Here is a 20,666-nt window from a genome sequence, read left to right on the forward strand (position 1 = left end):
GTCATAATGGAAAGAATACAGTGCATCATGAGATTTTATACAACACTGTCTATTCCTACAAAGCGTCTTGCATTGAGAAAGCAACACGTTTATAATTGGAATAAAGGAAATTATTATATAATACTGTTCACGTGCAGTCATCTTTTGGTAAGTTGCATTTTCAGAATCATATCATTATGTACAGTATTACAACACCGTATGTTAAAATATCACCCTCTTAATCCACAAAACCAACGAAATAGGTCCTATGTAGCCTATATTTGACATTTTATTTGTAGTGTTCTGTGGAACACTGGCACTCGTTTATCCTGGAAAAAATTAAATACAGTACCTGAAAGCATACATACACATTTAGCATGTTTCCCACGCAGCACTGTTTGTGGTTTGCTCTATTTATATTGTGATTTATACAGACACCACCTGGTTTCAATAAGCGGTAAACTTAACATGCGCTGAGACACAGGAAAGTTAGCACCTTTAAGTAAATATGGTTTTCATATCAAGTCCCTCCCTCACGGTATTAGGGGAGAGAATTTGAATACATTTCCATGGATTACCATTATTAATTGTATGTAAATGACTCGCATCTTTTTCCACAGGATGCATTTCGCTTGCAAAGTCTGGTTAGTGAATATAGCAGGTTTACAAAGCACGCGGTAACAGGCTTACTGCGTGGTAAACTGGTTACCGCTGTTTACTGCATGAGGCCATAAGTGTTACTAGATACAGGTACCGCTAGCATAAGGTACAATGCTTGATATTCCAGAAGGATAAAATTCATTAAAAAACCTTCTCAGCTGTTTTCAAAGAGCATGAAACCCTGTTAAAGAGGAGATCAAGTTTTGCAAATGGGCCTCAGTCTCGTGTATGATGCAGTTAAGGTGCTGTTTCTCTACAATAACCCATTATGTGCCCATTCCATATAAGGAGTTACTGCAGACAAACAGCACCTTAACTATACATTACAACCGATGGTGATCAAGGAAAACAACCACCAAAACCGCAGCGTCTGTTAACTGAGATACAAGCAGAGATCGCAGGTTCGGATCAAGGCTGTGCGAGGCAGCCGGTTTTCTCTGGGGACTCTGCATTGGCTTTGAAACTCCAAGGGATGGTGAGGTGGGATCCGGCTTAGACTGTTTCTCCTCACCACTCTGTGGCGACCCCTACTGCCCAGGTGACGAGTGAGCTTAGGGGTAGAGATTTGTTGGGCTGGTCTTTGTCCTCTAGAGGCCAGTAGCCTGCAGACATCCGCTCCCGAGTTCCTGTGTGTAAAAACTCGCTGACTGGCTCGTGTTAATTGAGCATTCCAAACTGGGGGAAAATCAGAGGTAAAAATAATTGGTGATTCTAAATTTTAAAAAAATCAAAAAAATTAAAAAGACACACAATGCAACATAAGCAACAGGACCGAATTTGTACTCAAATCAATTTGTAGACCATCAGAGCTAATTTGATTTGACTTGGCGACCGGTAAATTGAGTGTAGATTCAAATAATCACTGATTAGCTACTGTACTGCACTGCAGAAGGCACTAATAGGTACTACGAATGATTACAGCCTGCTGTCTCCACAATCTGAGGACACAGTGTATAGCCACTTTTCCAAGATTGTAGGAAACATGCAACACTAGATGAGATTCAAATATAAATGTTAGTCTTTAAGTAGTAAAAAAAAATAAATAAATAAAAAAAAAAAACAGTCATATGGCTTGTCACTTATATACTTAATATTAAAGGAAGGGGCATTTAGGTTACATGGAAAATACACACCATTGTGTCTAAATATAATGTCATTAATTAGATAAATGAACACAGGTAATACAATAACATGACATGCAATAACAGGAGGGTACAATATTGATATGAACATAAGAACATTCCAAAATACAGTAGGGCAGGCCATTCCATGTGTCAATGCTTATCCCATTCCTAGTATCTGATTGATCTCAAAACGCTATCAAGTCGGGTTGCAAAGGGTCCAAATAATTCAGGATCACAACATGGAGAGGTAACTCTTTCCATGCTCTCATCTGTCCTACAGTCAGTCTGCCTCCACTTAATTTCCAGCTGCGTTTTCTGTGCTGGTTTCTGTGCTGTGCTTAGGGTTATATTTGCCCTTGTCTTTAATAATTTAAAACCAGTCCCCCTAATTTATGTGTTTTAGGCAAACAGCTTCAATTTCCTCAACCTCTCTTCATAGCTCACGGGATTAGCCCAGCTGCGCTTCGTTGGATTCACTCCAAGGCCAGTACTGTATTCAAAGTGTGGTCTCACCAGTACGCTTTACACCCTTCTTATTACCTCTTGATTTGTATGCTTGTTAATGCTACATAAATTACTTTACATACAATAACCTTACCAAAATCATTTAGCAAATACATTAAATGATTACTTTTCATGAGTTTTTACAAAGGAGGATACGGACAACGTGCCCCACATATCAATCTGTTCCTATCCAGTTTTAAATAACTTTAGCATAACTGAGACAGAAGTGTTAAAGGGACAGGTGCTTTTAAAATAAACAAATCCCCTGGGCCGGATGAGATCCTCCCAATAGTACTCCAAGAAATGAAAGAAGTTATTTACAAACTGCTAACCAAGATCATGCAACAGTCTTTTGAGACAGGGGTTGTAATGACAGACTGGAGAATTGCAAACATAATAACTATCCACAAAAAGGGAGATAAAACCAAACGAGGTAACTACAGACTAATAAGCCTGGCTTCTATGATATGTAAACTTATGGAAACTATAATAAGATCCAAAATGGAAAAATACCTATATGGTAACAGTATTCTGGGAGACAGTCAGCATGGTTTTAGGAAAGGGGGATCGTATCTAACTAACCTGCTTGATTTTTTTGAGGACGCAACATCCAAATTAAATAATTGCAAAGCATATGACATGGTTTATTTAGATTTCGAGAAAGCTTTTGACAAAGTCCTGCATAAAAGATGAATTCTCAAACTGAACGCAGTAGGGATTCAAGGAAATGCATGCACATGGATTCGGGAGTGGTTAACATGTAGAAAACAGAAACTAATGATTAGGGGAGAAATCTCAAAATGGAGCAAGGTAACCAGTGGAGTACCACAGGGATCAATACTAGGTCCTCTGCTTTTCATAATCTACATTAATTATTTGGATTATTGTATAGTAAGCAAACTTGTTAAATTTGCAGATGACACAAAAATAGGAGGAGTGGCAAACACTGTTGCAGCAGCAAAGGTTATTCAAAATGATCTAGACAAGATTCAGAACTGGGTAGACACATGGCAAATGACATATAATAGAGAAGTGTAAGGTACAGCACACAGACAATCAAAATCTGCATTATAAATATCATATGGTAGATACTGAAATTGAAGAAGGAATCTATGAAAAAGACTTAGGGGTTTATGTTGAATCAGAAATGTCTTCATCTAGACAATGTGAGGAAGCTATAAAAAAGGCCAACAAGATGCTCGAATATATTGTGAAAAGTGTTGAATTTAAATCAAGGGAAGTAATGTTAAAACTGTACAATGCATTAGTAAGACCTCATCTTGAATATTGTGTTCAGTTCTGGTCACCTCTTGGTATTGCTGTTCTAGAAAGAGTGCAAAGAAGAGCAACCAGAATTATTCCGGGATTAAAAGGGATGTCATATGCACACAGGCTAAAACAATTGAATCTATTCAGTCTTGAGCAAAGAAGACTATGTGGCGATCTGATTCAAGCATTCAAAATTCTAATTTTCGACCCAAGGGACTTTTTCAACGTGAAAAAAGAAACAAGGACCAGGGGTCACAAATGGAAATTAGATACAGGGGCATTCAGAACAGAAAATAGGAGGCACTTTTTTACACAGAGAATTGTGGGAATCTGGTACCAACTCTCCAGTAATGCAAACTGTTCTAAATCACAGGTTTTTTTTTTTTTTTTTTTAAATCTAAATCCATCATGCTGCATCCACGAGTTTTTTTTACACAGATATTGAAACACATTTTGAGTGTTGTTAATAGTCAGTACAGGGGGTGGCATGAACAATGAAGGCCACTTTCCTTTGCTGTAAGAAAGTGGCATTTATTATGAGGTGGTCTTTATACTGAATTTCTTTTGAGGATGCAACATCAACAATGGATAATTGCAAAGCATATGACATGGTTTATTTCCAGAACGCTTTTGACAGAGTCCTGCATAAAAGATAAATTCTAAAACTGAATGCAGTAGGGATTCAAGGAAATGCATGCACATGGATTAGGGAATGGTTAACATGTAGAAAACAGAAAGTACTGATTAGAAGAGAAACCTCACAATGGAGCGAGGTAACCAGCGGTTTACCACAAGGATCAGTATTAGGTTGTAGCAGCGGGAGATTTGTGCTGACTCTGCTGGCGTGTTCACAGTGCTGCAGGAAGAGGGCAACAGTCGTCCAATAACTGCCTGTGGGTCATGGCAGTGACATGGAGAGGTGGGAGAGAGGGTGTTGTGGCTTTCCCTCTCTCTAATTGGCTGAGAGGTGGGTTTTTAGCCCTATAAAATAACACTGTACTGTTTCCTCAGGTTTGCCCTTTTAAGACGTACCGGGAAGTACGGAAGCTTGGATCAAGAGCTGAGAAACCGGAGCCAACACCAAAAAAGATAGAGAAGTTTAGTAGTGGGGAAACACTGGGCAGACCCCCTGTGTATTGTATAGACAGCTGAGGAACGGACAGAGTAGGTCGGGGACCCGGGTCATGCGGGTAGCGACGACCGGGTTAACGCTGCCAAGTGCAGCATCTTTCATTTATAGTTTTTGTTATTGTTTTATTTTCCCCTTTTTCTTTCGCCTTCTGTTTTTATTATTATTTTGAGCACGTGTTTGGTACTCCCGTGGTCCTGGAGGGCTAAGATAAATTATTAAGCCAGAGGAAATTGTGTTAATAAAACTGGGCACCTGTGCGGTGTTTCGAGTACACCTGTTCTGTCTGCCGAGTCAGTGAATTACGCACCACCCTTCCACATAGGTCCTTTGCTTTTCCTAATCTATATTTATGACTTAGATTCTGGTATTGTAAGCTAACTTGTTAAATTTTGCAGAGGACACAAAAATAAGAGGAGTGGCAAACACCGTTGCAGCAGCAAAGGTCATTCAAAGTGATCTAGACAGCATTCAGAACTGGGCAGACACATGGCAAATGACATTTAATAAAGATAAGTGTAAGGTATTGAACAGAGGCAACATAAACGTAAATTATAAATACCATATGGGAGACAATGAAATTGAAGAAGGAATCTATGAAAAAGATCTAGGAGTTTATGTTTACTCAGCAATGTCTTCATCTTGGCATTGTGGGGAAGCTATAAAAAAAGGTCCACAAAATGCTCGGATATATAGTGAAAAGTGTTCAATTTAAATCATGCTAAATAATGCCAAAACTTTACAATGCATTAGTAAGACCTCATCTATTTTATTGTGTTCAGTTCTGGTCATCTCGTTACAAAAGCACATGGCTTCCGGGTACATACCATGACAGAAATATGGAGAACGTGCATCTGCTCGTTCACAATCTCCGAGGGCTCCTGGAGAGGGGGGGCCGTCACCTGGGACAGGTGCTCTGCATTGCTCATGGACACATGGAAGTAGAGGGTACCATTCTCCAGCCACTGCTGCTTCCAATGCACCAGGGAAATATCCACACCCGTCCCCGACATTTCTGTAACAAACATCACAGAGAACATCACTTTAAAGATGCATGCACAGTTTGGCACCACAATATGGTGTGATTCAAGTACATAGTTTTCGTATGATTGAAGCAAACAAATGAATGGTTTTGTTCACTTCCGTTGGTTACATCAGTCTCAGATGTGCAGTTTTGAGGGATACACGTGTAGTTTTCTATTTAAGAAATTATTTCTGGTAATAGAGCAGGTTAAAGGAAGTTTCCAGATTCCATGCTTTACTCTCCCTTGCACTTCCTAGGCAGTGTCTTCTGGGTCAGAGCAGGTTACTGACTGAACGCATGTCAGTCAACATGGAAGCAGCTGGCTGTCTAACAAAAAAAAAAAAAAAACATTAAAGGGGTGAGGATATTTCCACCCAACAAGGTGACATGACCAAGGAAGTGTAACCCTATCTGAAATCAAAGAAAGATTCCTTTAGCATTGTGTAGTACCAGACAGCTTGTTAAAAATAATAACAGTAATACCAACAACATGTGTTTCTTTCAAAGACTCACAATGTATATATACAATGAATTTGTTCGCTACAAATCATATAAATTCTTGTCATTGAAGGAGGATAACATCTGTTAAAGTAAGCAAAGCATTTAAAAATACATTTTGTAAAATAGTGTTTGATAAATAAATAATATTTTACTAAGTGAATATAATAGTGCAGTACATTGCAAATATGATTTAAAACAAATTATATTCAGCTTTATAATCATATTTCATTTCACAGCAGAAGCATGGCAGAATCAAACCGTTGGCTTACAGTGGTGCTAACCTAAATTAGCCACATTAACATTCACAAGCAGGCTCCCCCACAGTGTACTGTACACTCCTGTTAGCACTCTCAGTGAGTTTCACTTGGGGAAACCTTTTAAATAAACATGTGTAAGAAGTTGGCAGGTAAATTCACATGTAATAATGCACAAAGACACCAGGGCCCAGACATACAGCCAACTTAACAAGCATACATATTGAATACAATATTTTATTGTTGTTTTACATAAAATTAATTAGTCCACTGTCATTTCCCCTTCAGTCGCCATGTTACATTTTTTATCTATTTTTATACAATGCATATACGGTAGATGTTTGCATATGTATATAGATTTAGTTTTTGAGTCCAAGCTATACTTGACAATTGAAATTTCGTTCTGTTTGATATTTTATTTTTAAACACTGAAACTCAGAATCAGTTATTGTAAGGTGACATTGGTTTTATGTTGGGAAATATTTAAGAAAAATAAAAAACTGAAATATCTTGCTTGCATAAGTATTCAACCCCTGTGCTGTGGAAGCTCCCAGTTTGCACCGATGAAAGAAATTGCCCTAATGAGGATACAATTACCTTACCATTTGCCTCCACCTGTGAACCATTAAAGTTGCTGTCACATTTTCTGGATAGAAACCCCACTGTTGAAGGATCATTGGTAAGGCTGTGAATCTGAAGGAAAATGAAGACCAAAGAGCATTCTACAGAAGTTAGAGAGAAAGTAATACAAATGCACAGATTAGGGAAAGGGTACAAAATAATATCCAAGTGATTGGATATACCAGTGAGCACAGTTGGTTCAATAATCAGGAAGTGGAAGCTGCATCACACCAACCAGGCACTGCCAAGAAAAAGCCGTCCCTCAAAACTCAGCGCTCAAACAAGAAGGAGACTTGTAAGAGAAGCCACAGAGAGGCCAACAATCACTTTGAAGGAGCCACAGAGTTCAGTGGCTGGGAGGGAGTAATGGTGCGCCAGTCAACCATATCAAGAGCTCTGCATAACACTGGCCTGTATGGGAGAGTGGCAAGAAAGAAGCCGTTACTCAAAAAGTACCATCTGAAAGCACATCTGACCAAGATAAAGCTTTTTGGCCAAAACTCAAAGCGCTATGTGTGGCGCAAACCTAACCCTGCCCATGCCTCAAGATACATCATCCCTACAGTGAAGTATGGTGGTGGCAGCATCATGCTGTGGAGATGCTTCTCATCAGCAGGAACTGGGCATCTTGTTACAACTGAAGGAAGAATGGATGGAGCAAAATACAGGAAAATACTGCAAGAGAATCTGCTTCAGTCCGTTAAAAAACTGAAGCTTAGGAGGAAATTCACCTTTCAGCAGGACAATGATCCCAAGCACAAGGCCAAAGCAACATTGGAATGGCTCAAGAATAAAAAGGTGAATGTCCTACAGTGGCCCAGTCAAAGTCCTGATTTCAATCCCATTGAGAATCTGTGGCACTATTTGAAAATTGAGGTCCACAAGCATCGTCCAACCAATCTGAACAACCTGGAGCAAATCTGCCAAGAAGAATGGGTCAAAATCACTCCGACACAGTATGCAAAGCTGGTACATACTTACCCCAAAAGACTTAAAGCTGTTATTGCAGCGAAAGGTGGCTCTCCCAAATATTAATGTGTGGGGGTTGAATACTTATGCAAGCAAGACATTTCAGTTTTTTTTTTATTTTTCTTAAAAATACTTCCCAACATAAAACCAATGTCACCTTACAATAACTGATTCTTAGTTTCAGTGTTTAAAAATAAAATATCGAACAGAACGAAATTTCAATGTACCATTTGTAATTCTGTAATATGGGTCTGAATACTTTTGCAAGGCACTGTGTGTATATATACACACATATACATACATACATACACACACACACACACACATATATATATATATATATATATACATGCACACATACACACACACACACACACACACACACACACACACACACATATATATACACAGATACATACTACATACATACACACACACACACACACACACACACATATACACACACATACACACACACACACACACACACACACACACACACACATATATATACATACATACACACACACACACACACATTAATATATATATATATATTATATAATATATATATATATATATATATATATATATATATATATATATATATATATATATATATATATATATATATATTATATTGAAACATATATATATATATATTGTTTATAATGCTTATCTATGCTTTGTTTGATAATGCATATATGTTTTGTTTTATCTGTGCTATACTTATCCAAAAATGATAAGAAATGTGACCTAAGGAGTGTATTATTATTTAATGTAAAATATGTGTACAATAGCAGCCCTTTAAGCATCTGGCTTCATCTAACTGACATAAAGATACAAAAAAACATATTTTGTTAGCTCTTCCTTAATATATTTTTATATATTTACTACTTGCGTCAATTCAGTAAGTTCCAGAATACAAGAAAAGGAAATTACTTTCAACCACGGATAATGGTAAAGAAAACGACTTTGTGCCAAAAAAATCAAATAGGCCTTCTCTCTCTGGTGCTGAATGGTGGAGTGATCTAACGGTGGTAATAGGATTAGAAGAAATAGAATGTGCTAGCAGTGACAAACCAAATTCATTTTCAAAACGCTGGCTTTCATTAATTAAACCTTTTCAAAACATGGTCAGTTATCTAGCAAGACATCAACTGCTGAGGGAGCATATTTGTGCTGTTATGAAATGGAAATGGATATCATTGTGTATATTTGACTTTGTTCCTGGAAGCCCTGTCACAGTCAGGGTTTCAAGATTCAACTAGCTGTATCTGGATCCTGCTGGGCTGAGATTATCTGAGAGGTTCAACAGAACACTTTTCAACATGAAGCCCTGGAAGCAATCCTCTGAAGAAACCATGTTCATTCGACAGATCTGTGACAACTACATCTCAGTGTATAATTGCATGACGACACAATTAGGTCCTATACATTCAATCTATTTACAGTTGTAGTTAAAGGTTTACATACCCCAATGGAAATTTATAATTTCTAAAAATTTCATGAGAAAAATAATTTTCAGAAAAATCTTTTGTAGCAAAAGGTTTGCTTTTGTGGATGAGGAAAAAAAGGTTACAAGAAATAATGTCTACAGTTATTTATTTCAGAATTATTTTTTTTTTTTTTGCAAAACTCCAAAAATGCAAATAAAAATATTTACTGTCATAAAGCTGGAGAAGGATACAAGACGATTTCCAGGCATTTGAGTATCCCAATTTCAACTATTGTTTCTCTTGTCAAGAAGTACAAGACTCATGGTACTGTCACAACGTTCCCTCAGGCTGGAAGAAAGAAGGTTCTTTCACTGAGAACAAGTAGAAGAATTGTGAGGAAGGTTAATAACAATCCGAGATTCACTGCCAAAGATATTCAAAGTGAATTGACTGCAATTGGGACTGGAGTTTCCATTTCAACCACAGGTCAAGTATTGCATGGTGAAGGTCTCAATGGTCACAGGCCAAGGAAAAACTCACTCTTAGGAAAACATCACAAGGACATTGCTTAAAGTTTGAAAAACAACATTTGAATGATATGAATTCTGGTCAAAGGTTTTGTCGAAACAAAAATCGAGCTATTTGGTCACATTGATAGTCATTGCTTTTGGAAAAAAAGTCTAGTGAGGCGTACCAAAAAAAGACCACCATACCTACTGTCAAGAAGGTGGTAATATCCTTCTATGAGGCTGTTTTTCCTCTAATGGCACAGGAAATGTAGTTCCAATACATGGTAAAATGGATTCTGTAGCATATCAAAAGTTATTGGCCAATTATCTGAAACTCTCCACTACAAAACTTAGTTTAAAGCACAACTGGACATTCCAATGACAGCAATTCAAAGCACACATCAAAATCTATTTCAGAATGGATAAAGAAGAATAAAAGCAAGGTTCTACAATGGCCTAGTCAAAGTCCCGATCCAAATCCGATTGAGAATCTTTGATATGAGTTGAAGAAGGCTGCGTACAAGAGAAGTCCTTAGAATTTGAATGAACTGGGACAATTTTACATTGAAGATTGGTCAAAAATCATTAAAGAATCATGCTAAAAGCTTTTGACAAATATCCTAATCATTTAAAACAGGTTATTATTGCTAAAGGTGCCTCAACTAGCTATTAATTAAATTTTCCTTGTCAAGGTATGAATACTTTTGAATGAGCATTTTTGGAGTTTTGCAGAAAAAATGCTGAAGTAAATAATTGTAGACATTTATTTCTTGTAAATTGTGTTCCTCATCCACAAAAGCAAAACTTTTGCTACAAAATGATTTTTCCTACAATTATTTGTTTTAGAGGAATTTCTAGAAATTATAAATTTCCGTTGGTGTATGTAAACTTCTGACTACAACTGCATTTAAATTGGAATAAGCTACTTACCACTGATGACTTCACTAAATGGACTCTCCAGGAAAAGCATACAAGGTGAGAGCACACTTGGTAGTTTCGCAGTGTAACTTTAATTAATCCATGTATGTGAGACAGTTATGATAGTCCATACAGAAATGCTAACGTTTCGACGCTACTAGCATCTTCCTCAGAGGACTCCGGAGAAACTTGTATAGAAAAAATGGAGAACAGTGTTTCATTTATCAGTGGCAATACAGTACATTAAAATGCTAACTAGCCTCCAAAACAGTAAGCACAGCAGCAATGATATCTAGCCTCTAATACAGTAAGCGCATCAGTAATGGTATCTAGGCTCTAATACAGTAAGCACAGCAGCGATGGTATCTAGCCACTAATACAATAACTACAGCAGCAATGGTATCTAGCCTCTAATACAGTAACTACAGCAGTGATGGTATCTAGCCTCTAATACAGTAACTACAGCAGTGATGGTATCTAGCCTCCCATACAGTAAGCACAGCAACAATGGTAGCTGATGTCCAGTTTGAATGAGAAGATAGAGAAATCAAACAACTGAATCCAGCAACTTTATTACAGCAAATCATAACATCAGCAGGCACTGTACTATCTTCTCTATCAGTGGCAGGGGGCTTTGAATAAACTTTATGAACACACCATGAACAAATTTGTAAACAAACAGCACGTTGGTTACTAGTTATCTTTCAATGTACTTTCTTTTGTACTTGTGCTAATATTTGAATTAGGACCTGGACTCAAATCCTACTTACTATTCGAGTACATGTTATACCTTTTTAAGAGGCAGATAAAAACAAAGACTTCACAAACCATGTTGGCCTTTGTGTACGAGGCTCCTGAACTGAAGAAGAGCTGCATGTTTTTTTTGTTTTTTTTTGTAGTAAGTTATTATTTAGGCTACTGGGAACATGACATCGTCCATCGCAGGTTAAGGCTATTATACAGCACACAACCAAGTGATTAACAGTCTCAGTAAAATATAGAAAAAATACTGAGGAACTAAATTTTAATACTGCAAAGACCTCCAAATGAACCATTTCTAACTGGTATACTGAAAGTCTGAAAGCCTCCCAGACCACATGTGATTCTTTACTCATTCCTTACTCATGCAATACTGAGAAAAACTGTATTCATTAGCAACTAAAACTAGTTCTGCAAACCATCACAAAAAAAAAAAAAATGGAAACACTTTAATGTGAATTTCTTGAATGCAGTCATTTTCTAAAAGCAATAGACTAGCAGTTTGTTAGCTGCTCTCTCCTTGGGCTCGTTGCATTGAACCACACCCTACAGGGCTCTTCTCTGGGGTCTATTGCTTAAGTAAGGTAATAGCCCAAGCTCTCTGGTGTGCTGTAATAGATATAATTTGTAAAGCATATTCTCTTCTGTCTGGTCATTTAGAAAACTGTAGTAATTATTAGGTAACTTTCTATGAAAGAAGAGTAATACATCTGTCCAGCATTACCAGGTGACAGCTGTAGGGTTAGGCCACTGTAAAACTCAAGAATGGAAACAAAAACCAAGTCTTTAAAAAATAAAAAAAAATTATCTAAATGCTAAGTCAGCCTGGTTTTCTCTAAAGCTCAGGGATACCCATGTTATTCTTAAAAGCCTTAGACGTGTTTAAACAATGTATTTGGATGCTTGTCCCTTGACAGGCAGTTTATCACTGTGTTAAACAGAGCTGGGCAAAACACCATTCAACACTGCATTAGAGAGCAATGCTTTGACATTTTTTTTTTTTTGTGTGTGTGTTTTTCCCAAATTGTTTTGATTGAATTTGATACGTGGATACTGTGAGCCACTGGAGGGGTGATCATCAAATAAAAATGCTTTCATTAGAGTGAAACTAATCAAGTTCAATATCATTTTGTAAGGATAACTATTAATCATGTCTCCATTTTTGTTTTCTTGCAGGCATTGCCACAGCTGGAAACAAAATCAGAGCTATCAGTAACATGAAAAAGGCAATCCCCATGCCATCCACGTAAATCAGTGCACGCAGATAGAGGGGATCCTCAGAATCGCAGGTGAATCGACTGTAACTGAAAAGTTACATATACAGTACCAGTCAAAAGTTTGAGTACACCTGCTTGAAACCAGGTTTTTCATGATTATCTATGCTTTTAACTGTATAAACTTGTCTATAAACACACAATATTTCATTATATGATACACGTACTTATATAAGCTGATAATCATAAGTGAATTGCATTCAAAAATTACATTTTTAAATGAAAATGTAAATCTTGTCAATTTCAATGAAATGGTCACCCAAAGCTAGGGGATTTCAGTCTGAAGTCCATCAGTTAAAAGTCTGGAATGTGTATAACACGGTGTTATAACACTGGCCTAAGTATAAAAGTGTCTTTGTTAGATGTTCTCTGAGTTAACTAGCATGTTACCTAATTAACTTTTTGTCACCAATTATTGTTAACAGGTCAGGGTCCATGATTACTATAAATATAGGTAGCATAGGTACAAGTTTGTCATTCCTGAATGTAAGGGAGCAGAAAATAGCAAAACTTTGCAAGTGTCTGTAACTGCTGTGGCCAAGACCATCAAACGATTTGAAGAAACTGGCACTCATGAGGACCGAACAAGGTCAGGCAGGCCAAGGGTGACCTCAGAATCAGAGAACAAATTCATTCGAGTCACAAGTCTGCGAACGGCAAATTACTGCCCCTGAAATACAAGCTCACTTTCAACATCAACTGTTCAGAGGAGATTGCGTGAAGCTGGCCTAACTGGAAGAATTGCTGAAAAAAAACATTGTTCAGAGGGCAAAATAAGACGAAAAGACTTGGCTGGGCCAAAAAACCCAGAAACTGAACGTTTGAGGAGTGGAAGTCAGTCTTATGGACATTGAAATTTATTTGGGTCCAACCGCCGAGTATTTGTTAGACGCAGAGAGGGTGAGCGCATGAGTTCTGCATGTGTGGTTCCCATTGTCAAGCATGGAGGAGGCAGTATCATGGTCTGGGGTTGCTTTGCTGGTGACAGAGTTGGTGATCTTTACCAAGTCCATGGCAACCTCAAACAGTATGGCTATCATAGCATACTTCAGAGGCATGCCATTCCATCAGGATTACGGCTAGTTGGGCAGTCCTTCATTCAACACCTCAAAGTTGTACAAGAACTATCTGACGAAGAAGGAAAGTGAAGGACAACTCAATCTAATGACCTGGCCTGCCCAGTCTCCAGACCTCAATCCCATAGAATTTGTATTGGACAAACTGGACAGAAGAGTCAAAGCAAAGCTACCCACAAGTGCTCTACATCTCTGGGAATTGCTGCAGAAGAGCTGGGAAGACATGTCTGAGGATTTCCTGCTGAAACTTGTTAACCGAATGCCTCGTGTTTGTGAGGCTGTTATTAAGGCAAAGGGTGGTTATTTTGAGGAATCCAAGATTTAGAGACAATTTTCATTTTTCTTGAACTTTGCTTTGATACGCCTTATGTTTTGTTTTCTATATTGTAACATGTGTTTTCATTTTCAAGTATTTACAGAAATGTATACAACGTAAAACAATGTCAATTATGAAAAAAAAACTAGTTTCCAGCAAGTGTACTCAAACTTTAGACTGGTACTGTGTTATATATATATATATATATATATATATATATATATATATATATATATATATATATAGTACTGTGCAAAAGTTTTAGGCAGGTGTGAAAAAATGCTGTAAAGTAAGAATGCTTTCAAAAATAGACATGTAAATAGATTATATTTATCAACTAACAAAATGCAAAATGAGTGAACAGAAGAAAAATCTAAATCAAATCCATATTTGGTGTGACCACCCTTTGCCTTCAAAACAGCATTAATTGTTCTAGGTACACTTGCACAAAGTCGGGGATTTCGTAGGCATATAGTCAGGTGTATGATTAAACAATTATACCAAACAGGTGCTAATGATCGTCAATTCAATATGTAGGTTGAAACACAACCATTAACTGAAACAGACACAGCTATGTAGGAGGAATAAAACTAAGCTAACAAGGTGAGGTTGCTGAAAACAGTTTATTGTCAAAAGCCATACACCATGGCAAGACTGAGCACAGCAACAAGGCACAAGGTAGTTATACTGCATCAGCAAGGTCTCTCCCAGGCAGAAATTTCAAGGCAGACAGGGGTTTCCAGATGTGCTGTCCAAGCTCTTTTGAAGAAGCACAAAGAAACGGGCAACGTTGAGGACCATAGACGCAGTGGTCGGTCAAGGAAACTTACTGCAGCAGATGAAAGACACATCATGATTACTTCCCTTCGCAATCGGAAGATGTCCAGCAATGCCATCAGCTCAGAATTGGCAGAAAACAGTGGGACTCTGGTACACCCATCTATGTCCAGAGAAGTCTGGTCAGAAGTGGCCTTCATGGAAGACTTGCGGCCAAAAAGCCATACATCTGACGTGGGAACAAGGCCAAGCGACTCAACTATGCACGAAAACACAGGAACTGGGGTGCAGAAAAATGGCAGCAGGTGCTCTGGACTGATGAGTGAAAATTTGAAATATTTGGCTGTAGCAGAAGGCAGTGCTGGAGAGCGGTACATGAATGAGTGTCTGCAGGCAACAGTGAAGATGATGGAGTGATGGTGGAGGTTCCTTGCAAGTTTGGACTGTATTTCTGCAAATGGAGTTGGGGATTTGGTCAGAATTAATGGTCTCTTCAATGCTGAGAAGTACAGGCAAATACTTATCCATCATGCAATACCATCAAGGAGGCATCTGATTGGCCACAAATTTATTCTGCAGCATGACAACGACCCCAAACATACAGCGAAAGTCATTAAAAACTATCTTCAGTGTAAAGAAGAACAAGGAGTCCTGGAAGTAATGGAATGGCTCCCACAGAGCCCTGATCTCAACATCATCGAGTCTGTCTGGGATTACATGAAGAGAGAGAAGCAACTGAGGCTGCCAAAATCCACAGAACAACTGTGGTTAGTTTTCCAAGATGTTTGGGCCAACCTACCTGCCGAGTTCCTTCAAATACTGTGTGCAAGTGTACCTAGAAGAATTGATGCTGTTTTGAAGGCAAAGGGTGGTCACACCAAATATGGATCTGATTTAGATTTTTCTTCTGTTCACTCACTTTGCATTTTGTTAATTGATAAATATAATCTATTAACATGTCTATTTTTGAAAGCATTCTTACTTTATAGCATTTTTTCACACCCGCGTAAATCTTTTGCACAGTACTATATATATATATATATATATATATATATATATATATATATATATATATATATATAGCTCAAAGAGTCAGCTGCCCAACTTTTCGATATGTTAATACATATCTTTCTCAAGGGATCATATATTTGAATCAAAACATTGGAGGTATTTATAGGTTTTTGACGGCATGACAACAACTTGTTATTGTTTATATTCAAAGCCATGATTTATTCTTACATGATGTAATTGTGTTCTGTATATTGTTACATACTTTTTACTTCTATCTTTAAATCGGTATTGAGTCTAACTAACATATAAACTTATATTTATATTATCATGAAATGCTGTCTCTGAGGATCAGCCTTGATTTGGCCTCCCCAGCGCATCAGCATGCACAACTTTTGAATGAATTTTGTTTATTTATTTACTTAAATGTTATATATTTATTGGCATTAATTAGTTCATTGTTTTTTGTTGAGTCCCGCTGGCATAATCTTGTTCAGTCTATTTACCCATCTACTTTCTTTTATTCTTCTATATGTCGTTGTGATGAGTCAAAGGGATTTCGGTCTGTGATTCAGCCTCCCGACAGTAGATGGCATCAAACCAACTCGGGACTTCCCTTACCAAGATCTCGTGACCATGGAAAAAGTCATCTTTTTGAGGGGCGGCACCTTGGTGAGGGGCGGAAGTACGAGTATGTAAATTCCAGCCACTGGAGTCAAGTGAAGGATAAGGACACTTGTCAGTTGGGGATTGGTGTTCCACTGACAACAGAGGCGGGACGTTACATACTAAAGGGAACGTACTACTGTGTTCGGGGTTGGTCCGAAAGTAAAATAGGAGGAGTAATGGGTGGAGGGAGAGACTAGTTTGATGCAGCGGGATTTTTTAAAAAAACACTAACATTTCTTTTTCTTTTTTTTGTTTATGTATGGTTCGCCACGATAACGATTAAAGACGAGTTCTCACGGTCTGTTTTGGATTTCACCCCTACACTTCTTCTCTCACACCATTTTGTTTTCTTTTGTTATTTAATTATTTTGTTGTGTATAGATAATAAAAATAAATTATTTTATTTCTGTACACATAAATTACTGTCTGGACATTCCATTTAATACACTCTCGCCTCACATGTGGTGTCAGAAGTGGGATTGGATCCAGCTACAGTTTTGGCAATGTTTAGGGAGCAGGAGGAGAAGCAAGAGGAGAGACACGGCACCAGGAACAGCTCGCCCAGTTCTTTGGACAGCTGGTGGAAAAACTATCAATATCAACATCAGAGAGAGCGGTTGCCCGGATGTTTGCAGCTCAGCCAAAGCTTCAGAAGATGACCTCGGAAGATGATCCTGAGGCTTTCTTGATTACTTTTGAGAGAGTGGCAGAGGCTGCAGAGTGGCCTAGGGAACAATGGACCATGAAATTGGCACCCTGCCTGACAGGGGAAGCTCAGGCAGCATATCGAGCCCTGACGGCCACGGATGCAGGGGACTATGTTAAAATAAAAGAAGCCATTCTCTCACGCCTCGGGATCATGGAGGAAACACACCGGCGCCGTTTTCGAGAATACCAGCTGTCCAAGGGGATGCGGCCCCGGGTTGCGGGACAATATCTTTTAGATCAGTGCACCCGGTGGCTGCGGCCAGAAGAACATACACCCCAAGAACTGGTGCAGAAAATAGTTATAGAACAGTTTGCGTCTATACTACCGCCAGGGAATCGAGAGTGGATTAAGAGGAATAGACCTACCACTCTCGAGGATGCCCTCCTCCTGGCGGAGGCCTACGAAGACGCGAACGAAGACGTTGGGTCAGACCCCACTCCTGTCCCTAAACTAACTCGGACCAACCAACCAATGAAGCCCAGAAGGGGTAACCAGACCTTCAGACCATGGAGGTTGAGGTTAGCCCCATCCTGGGCGAGAGAGAATCCCCCTAACCTGCCGGTCGCGGACTCGCAGGACAGATTAACTCCGTTGATGCCTCCTAACCAAGTGTGCTACCGATGTAATGAGCCTGGACACATTGCCAGGAATTGTCCAGTAATGAAGGTGGACCTGGCGACAAGATCCTGGTCAGCAGTAACAGGTAGGAACACTGGGGAATGTTGGGAGGGCCCTTATCAGTTAAGAGTACAGGTCGGGGGAAACAGTACTTATGCATTTGTGGACTCTGGGTGTGCACAAACATTGATTCGGCAAGCTCTCTTGGATGGGGTAGCCTGGGAGCCACAGGGTAAAGTGGCTATCTCCTGTATTCATGGAGAAACTCGGGTTTATCCCACCACTAAAGTTAGACTTATTGTAGGTGATTATTCAGCTTACGTTAAAGTGGCTGTAGCGCAATGTTTACCATACCCTGTTCTCCTGGGAAGAGACTGGCCGTTTTTTGATCGTATTTTAGGTCGGGAAATGGTCTTAGTTTCTACCAGGGGACAATTAAAGCAACAGGAGAAAACAATTGGCGAGATTTTTCCGTTGCAATCCGATCTGTTTAACCCTAAAATCCGCCCAAGAAAAACAAAAAGAGAGCGTCGGGTGGAAAAATATGAGGGAACTCTGAGACGACAAGGGGAGGGGTCTGACACAAAAGTAAACCAATCGCTTAAACGGCAAGGAAAGGGAGTAGGTATTCAGTGTAACCGGGGCTGCGAGGTTACTGAGGTGGAAGGTCATGTAATAAAAGACACTCCTCTCTGTGTACCTAACCATTGGGACCGAGATATTGACTTGGGCTCTGAACAACAAAATAATCTCACGTTACGGTATGCTTGGAAACAGGTTAGATATATCGAGGGGAAGGATATGCAGGAAGGACAACCGGTGGTATTTCCGCATTTTTCTGTATCTGGGCACTTATTATATAGAATAACCCGGGCTCCCGGGACGGGACAGCTCGTAAAACAGTTATTGGTTCCTAGGCCTTTTCAGTCAGAAGTCATGAGATTGGCGCATGACATTCCATTTTCAGGTCATTTGGGAACTGAAAAGACTCAGAAACGAATTCTGGCCCAGTTTTTTTGGCCAGGGGTTTATGGCCTTGTGCGGAAGTATGTATCTGAGTGTCCGGAATGTCAATTAGCTGCCCCTAAGTCAGTTCGCCCCGCACCTCTGGTTCCACTTCCAATTATTGGGGTACCGTTTGAAAGGATTGGTGTAGATTTAGTAGGCCCTCTGGAGGGAACAGAGTCAGGATATCGGTATATTTTAGTAGTAGTGGACTATGCAACGAGATATCCAGAAGCTGTTCCCTTACGCTCTATGAATGCAGTAGCTGTAGCAAATGAATTGGTAAAAATATTCTCTAGGGTGGGAATCCCGAAAGAAATTCTCACTGATCAGGGCACTAATTTTATGTCAGACTGTATTCAGCAACTATATAAATTATTGAAAATCCATTCAATTAGAACCTCAGTTTTTCATCCTCAAACGGATGGTCTTGTTGAACGATTTAATCAGACTTTGAAAAATATGTTGCACCGCTTTGTAGATCAAGAAAAACACAATTGGGCTAAACTGCTTCCCTACTTGCTCTTTGCAGTTCGCGAGGTACCACAATCCTCAACGGGGTTTTCCCCGTTTGAGCTCTTGTACGGTCGGCAGCCGCGGGGTATCTTGGATCTCATAAGAGAAGGCTGGGAAGAACAGTCAAAGGAGTCTAAAAATGTAGTAAAATATGTGTTGCAGTTACGCGATCGCTTAGAATTAGTCGGTCGATTGGCACATGACAATCTCAAAGCGGCACAGCAGAAGCAGCAACAAAGCTACAATAAAAATGCAAGAATTCGGAACTTTCGACCTGGAGATAAAGTGTTGTTATTGTTGCCCTCATCGGAATCTAAGTTGTTTGCTAAATGGCAGGGTCCCTTTCAGGTTATTCGAGCAATTGGTAAAGTCAATTATGAGATCCGACAGCCTGGGCGTCGGAAAGAAAGTCAAATTTATCATGTTAATCTCCTGAAACCGTGGAAAGAACGGGAAGTCCATTTTATATCTCCTGTACAGGAGGGAGAGGATTTTGGACCCTCAATTGAGCCAGAGTCAGCAATTGAGGTCCCGATGGGGGAACAATTAACTCCTGATCAGCGTGAAGAGGTAAGCAATCTAATTAATATGTTCAGTGATGTGTTTTCTAACGTGCCTGGAAGAACGCATTTGATCGAACATGCTATTATCACTCCGCCAGGTCTAAGAGTTAGACAGAGACCGTATCGCATTCCAGAGAGTCGGAGAGATTCTGTTCGAAGGGAGGTGGAGTGTATGTTGAAACTTGGGGTAATTGAACCTTCCCGAAGTGAGTGGTGTAGCCCAATAGTACCAATAGACAAGCCAGATGGGTCACTACGATTATGTATCGATTTTAGGAGGGTGAATGCTATCTCCAAGTTTGATGCATATCCCATGCCTCGAGTAGATGAACTCTTAGACAAGCTGGGGCGAGCTCGGTTTATTTCAACTCTGGATCTGACGAAAGGATATTGGCAAATTCCATTAACGAAAGCCTCTCGTGAGAAAACGGCATTTTCAACCCCAGAGGGTCTTTTTCAATTTTGTACTATGCCGT

The 20,666-nt window shown here is 39.2% G+C and overlaps 1 protein-coding gene across 2 annotated transcripts in view; it reads right to left on the bottom strand.

Annotated features, from left to right (window-relative positions):
• The window catches only part of LOC121303624 (astrotactin-2-like), a 728,767-nt gene that overhangs the window by 606,676 nt on the left and 101,425 nt on the right, over window positions 1–20,666 (bottom strand). For both annotated transcript variants that reach the window (XM_041234419.1, XM_041234420.1), the window contains exon 2: window positions 5,493–5,680. In XM_041234419.1, the coding sequence (XP_041090353.1) occupies window positions 5,493–5,680 (188 nt within the window). The remainder of the gene's footprint in view (window positions 1–5,492; window positions 5,681–20,666) is intronic.

This window comes from Polyodon spathula, chromosome 34, assembly GCF_017654505.1.
Source record: "Polyodon spathula isolate WHYD16114869_AA chromosome 34, ASM1765450v1, whole genome shotgun sequence".
In the NCBI taxonomy this organism is placed as follows: Eukaryota; Metazoa; Chordata; class Actinopteri; order Acipenseriformes; family Polyodontidae; genus Polyodon; species Polyodon spathula.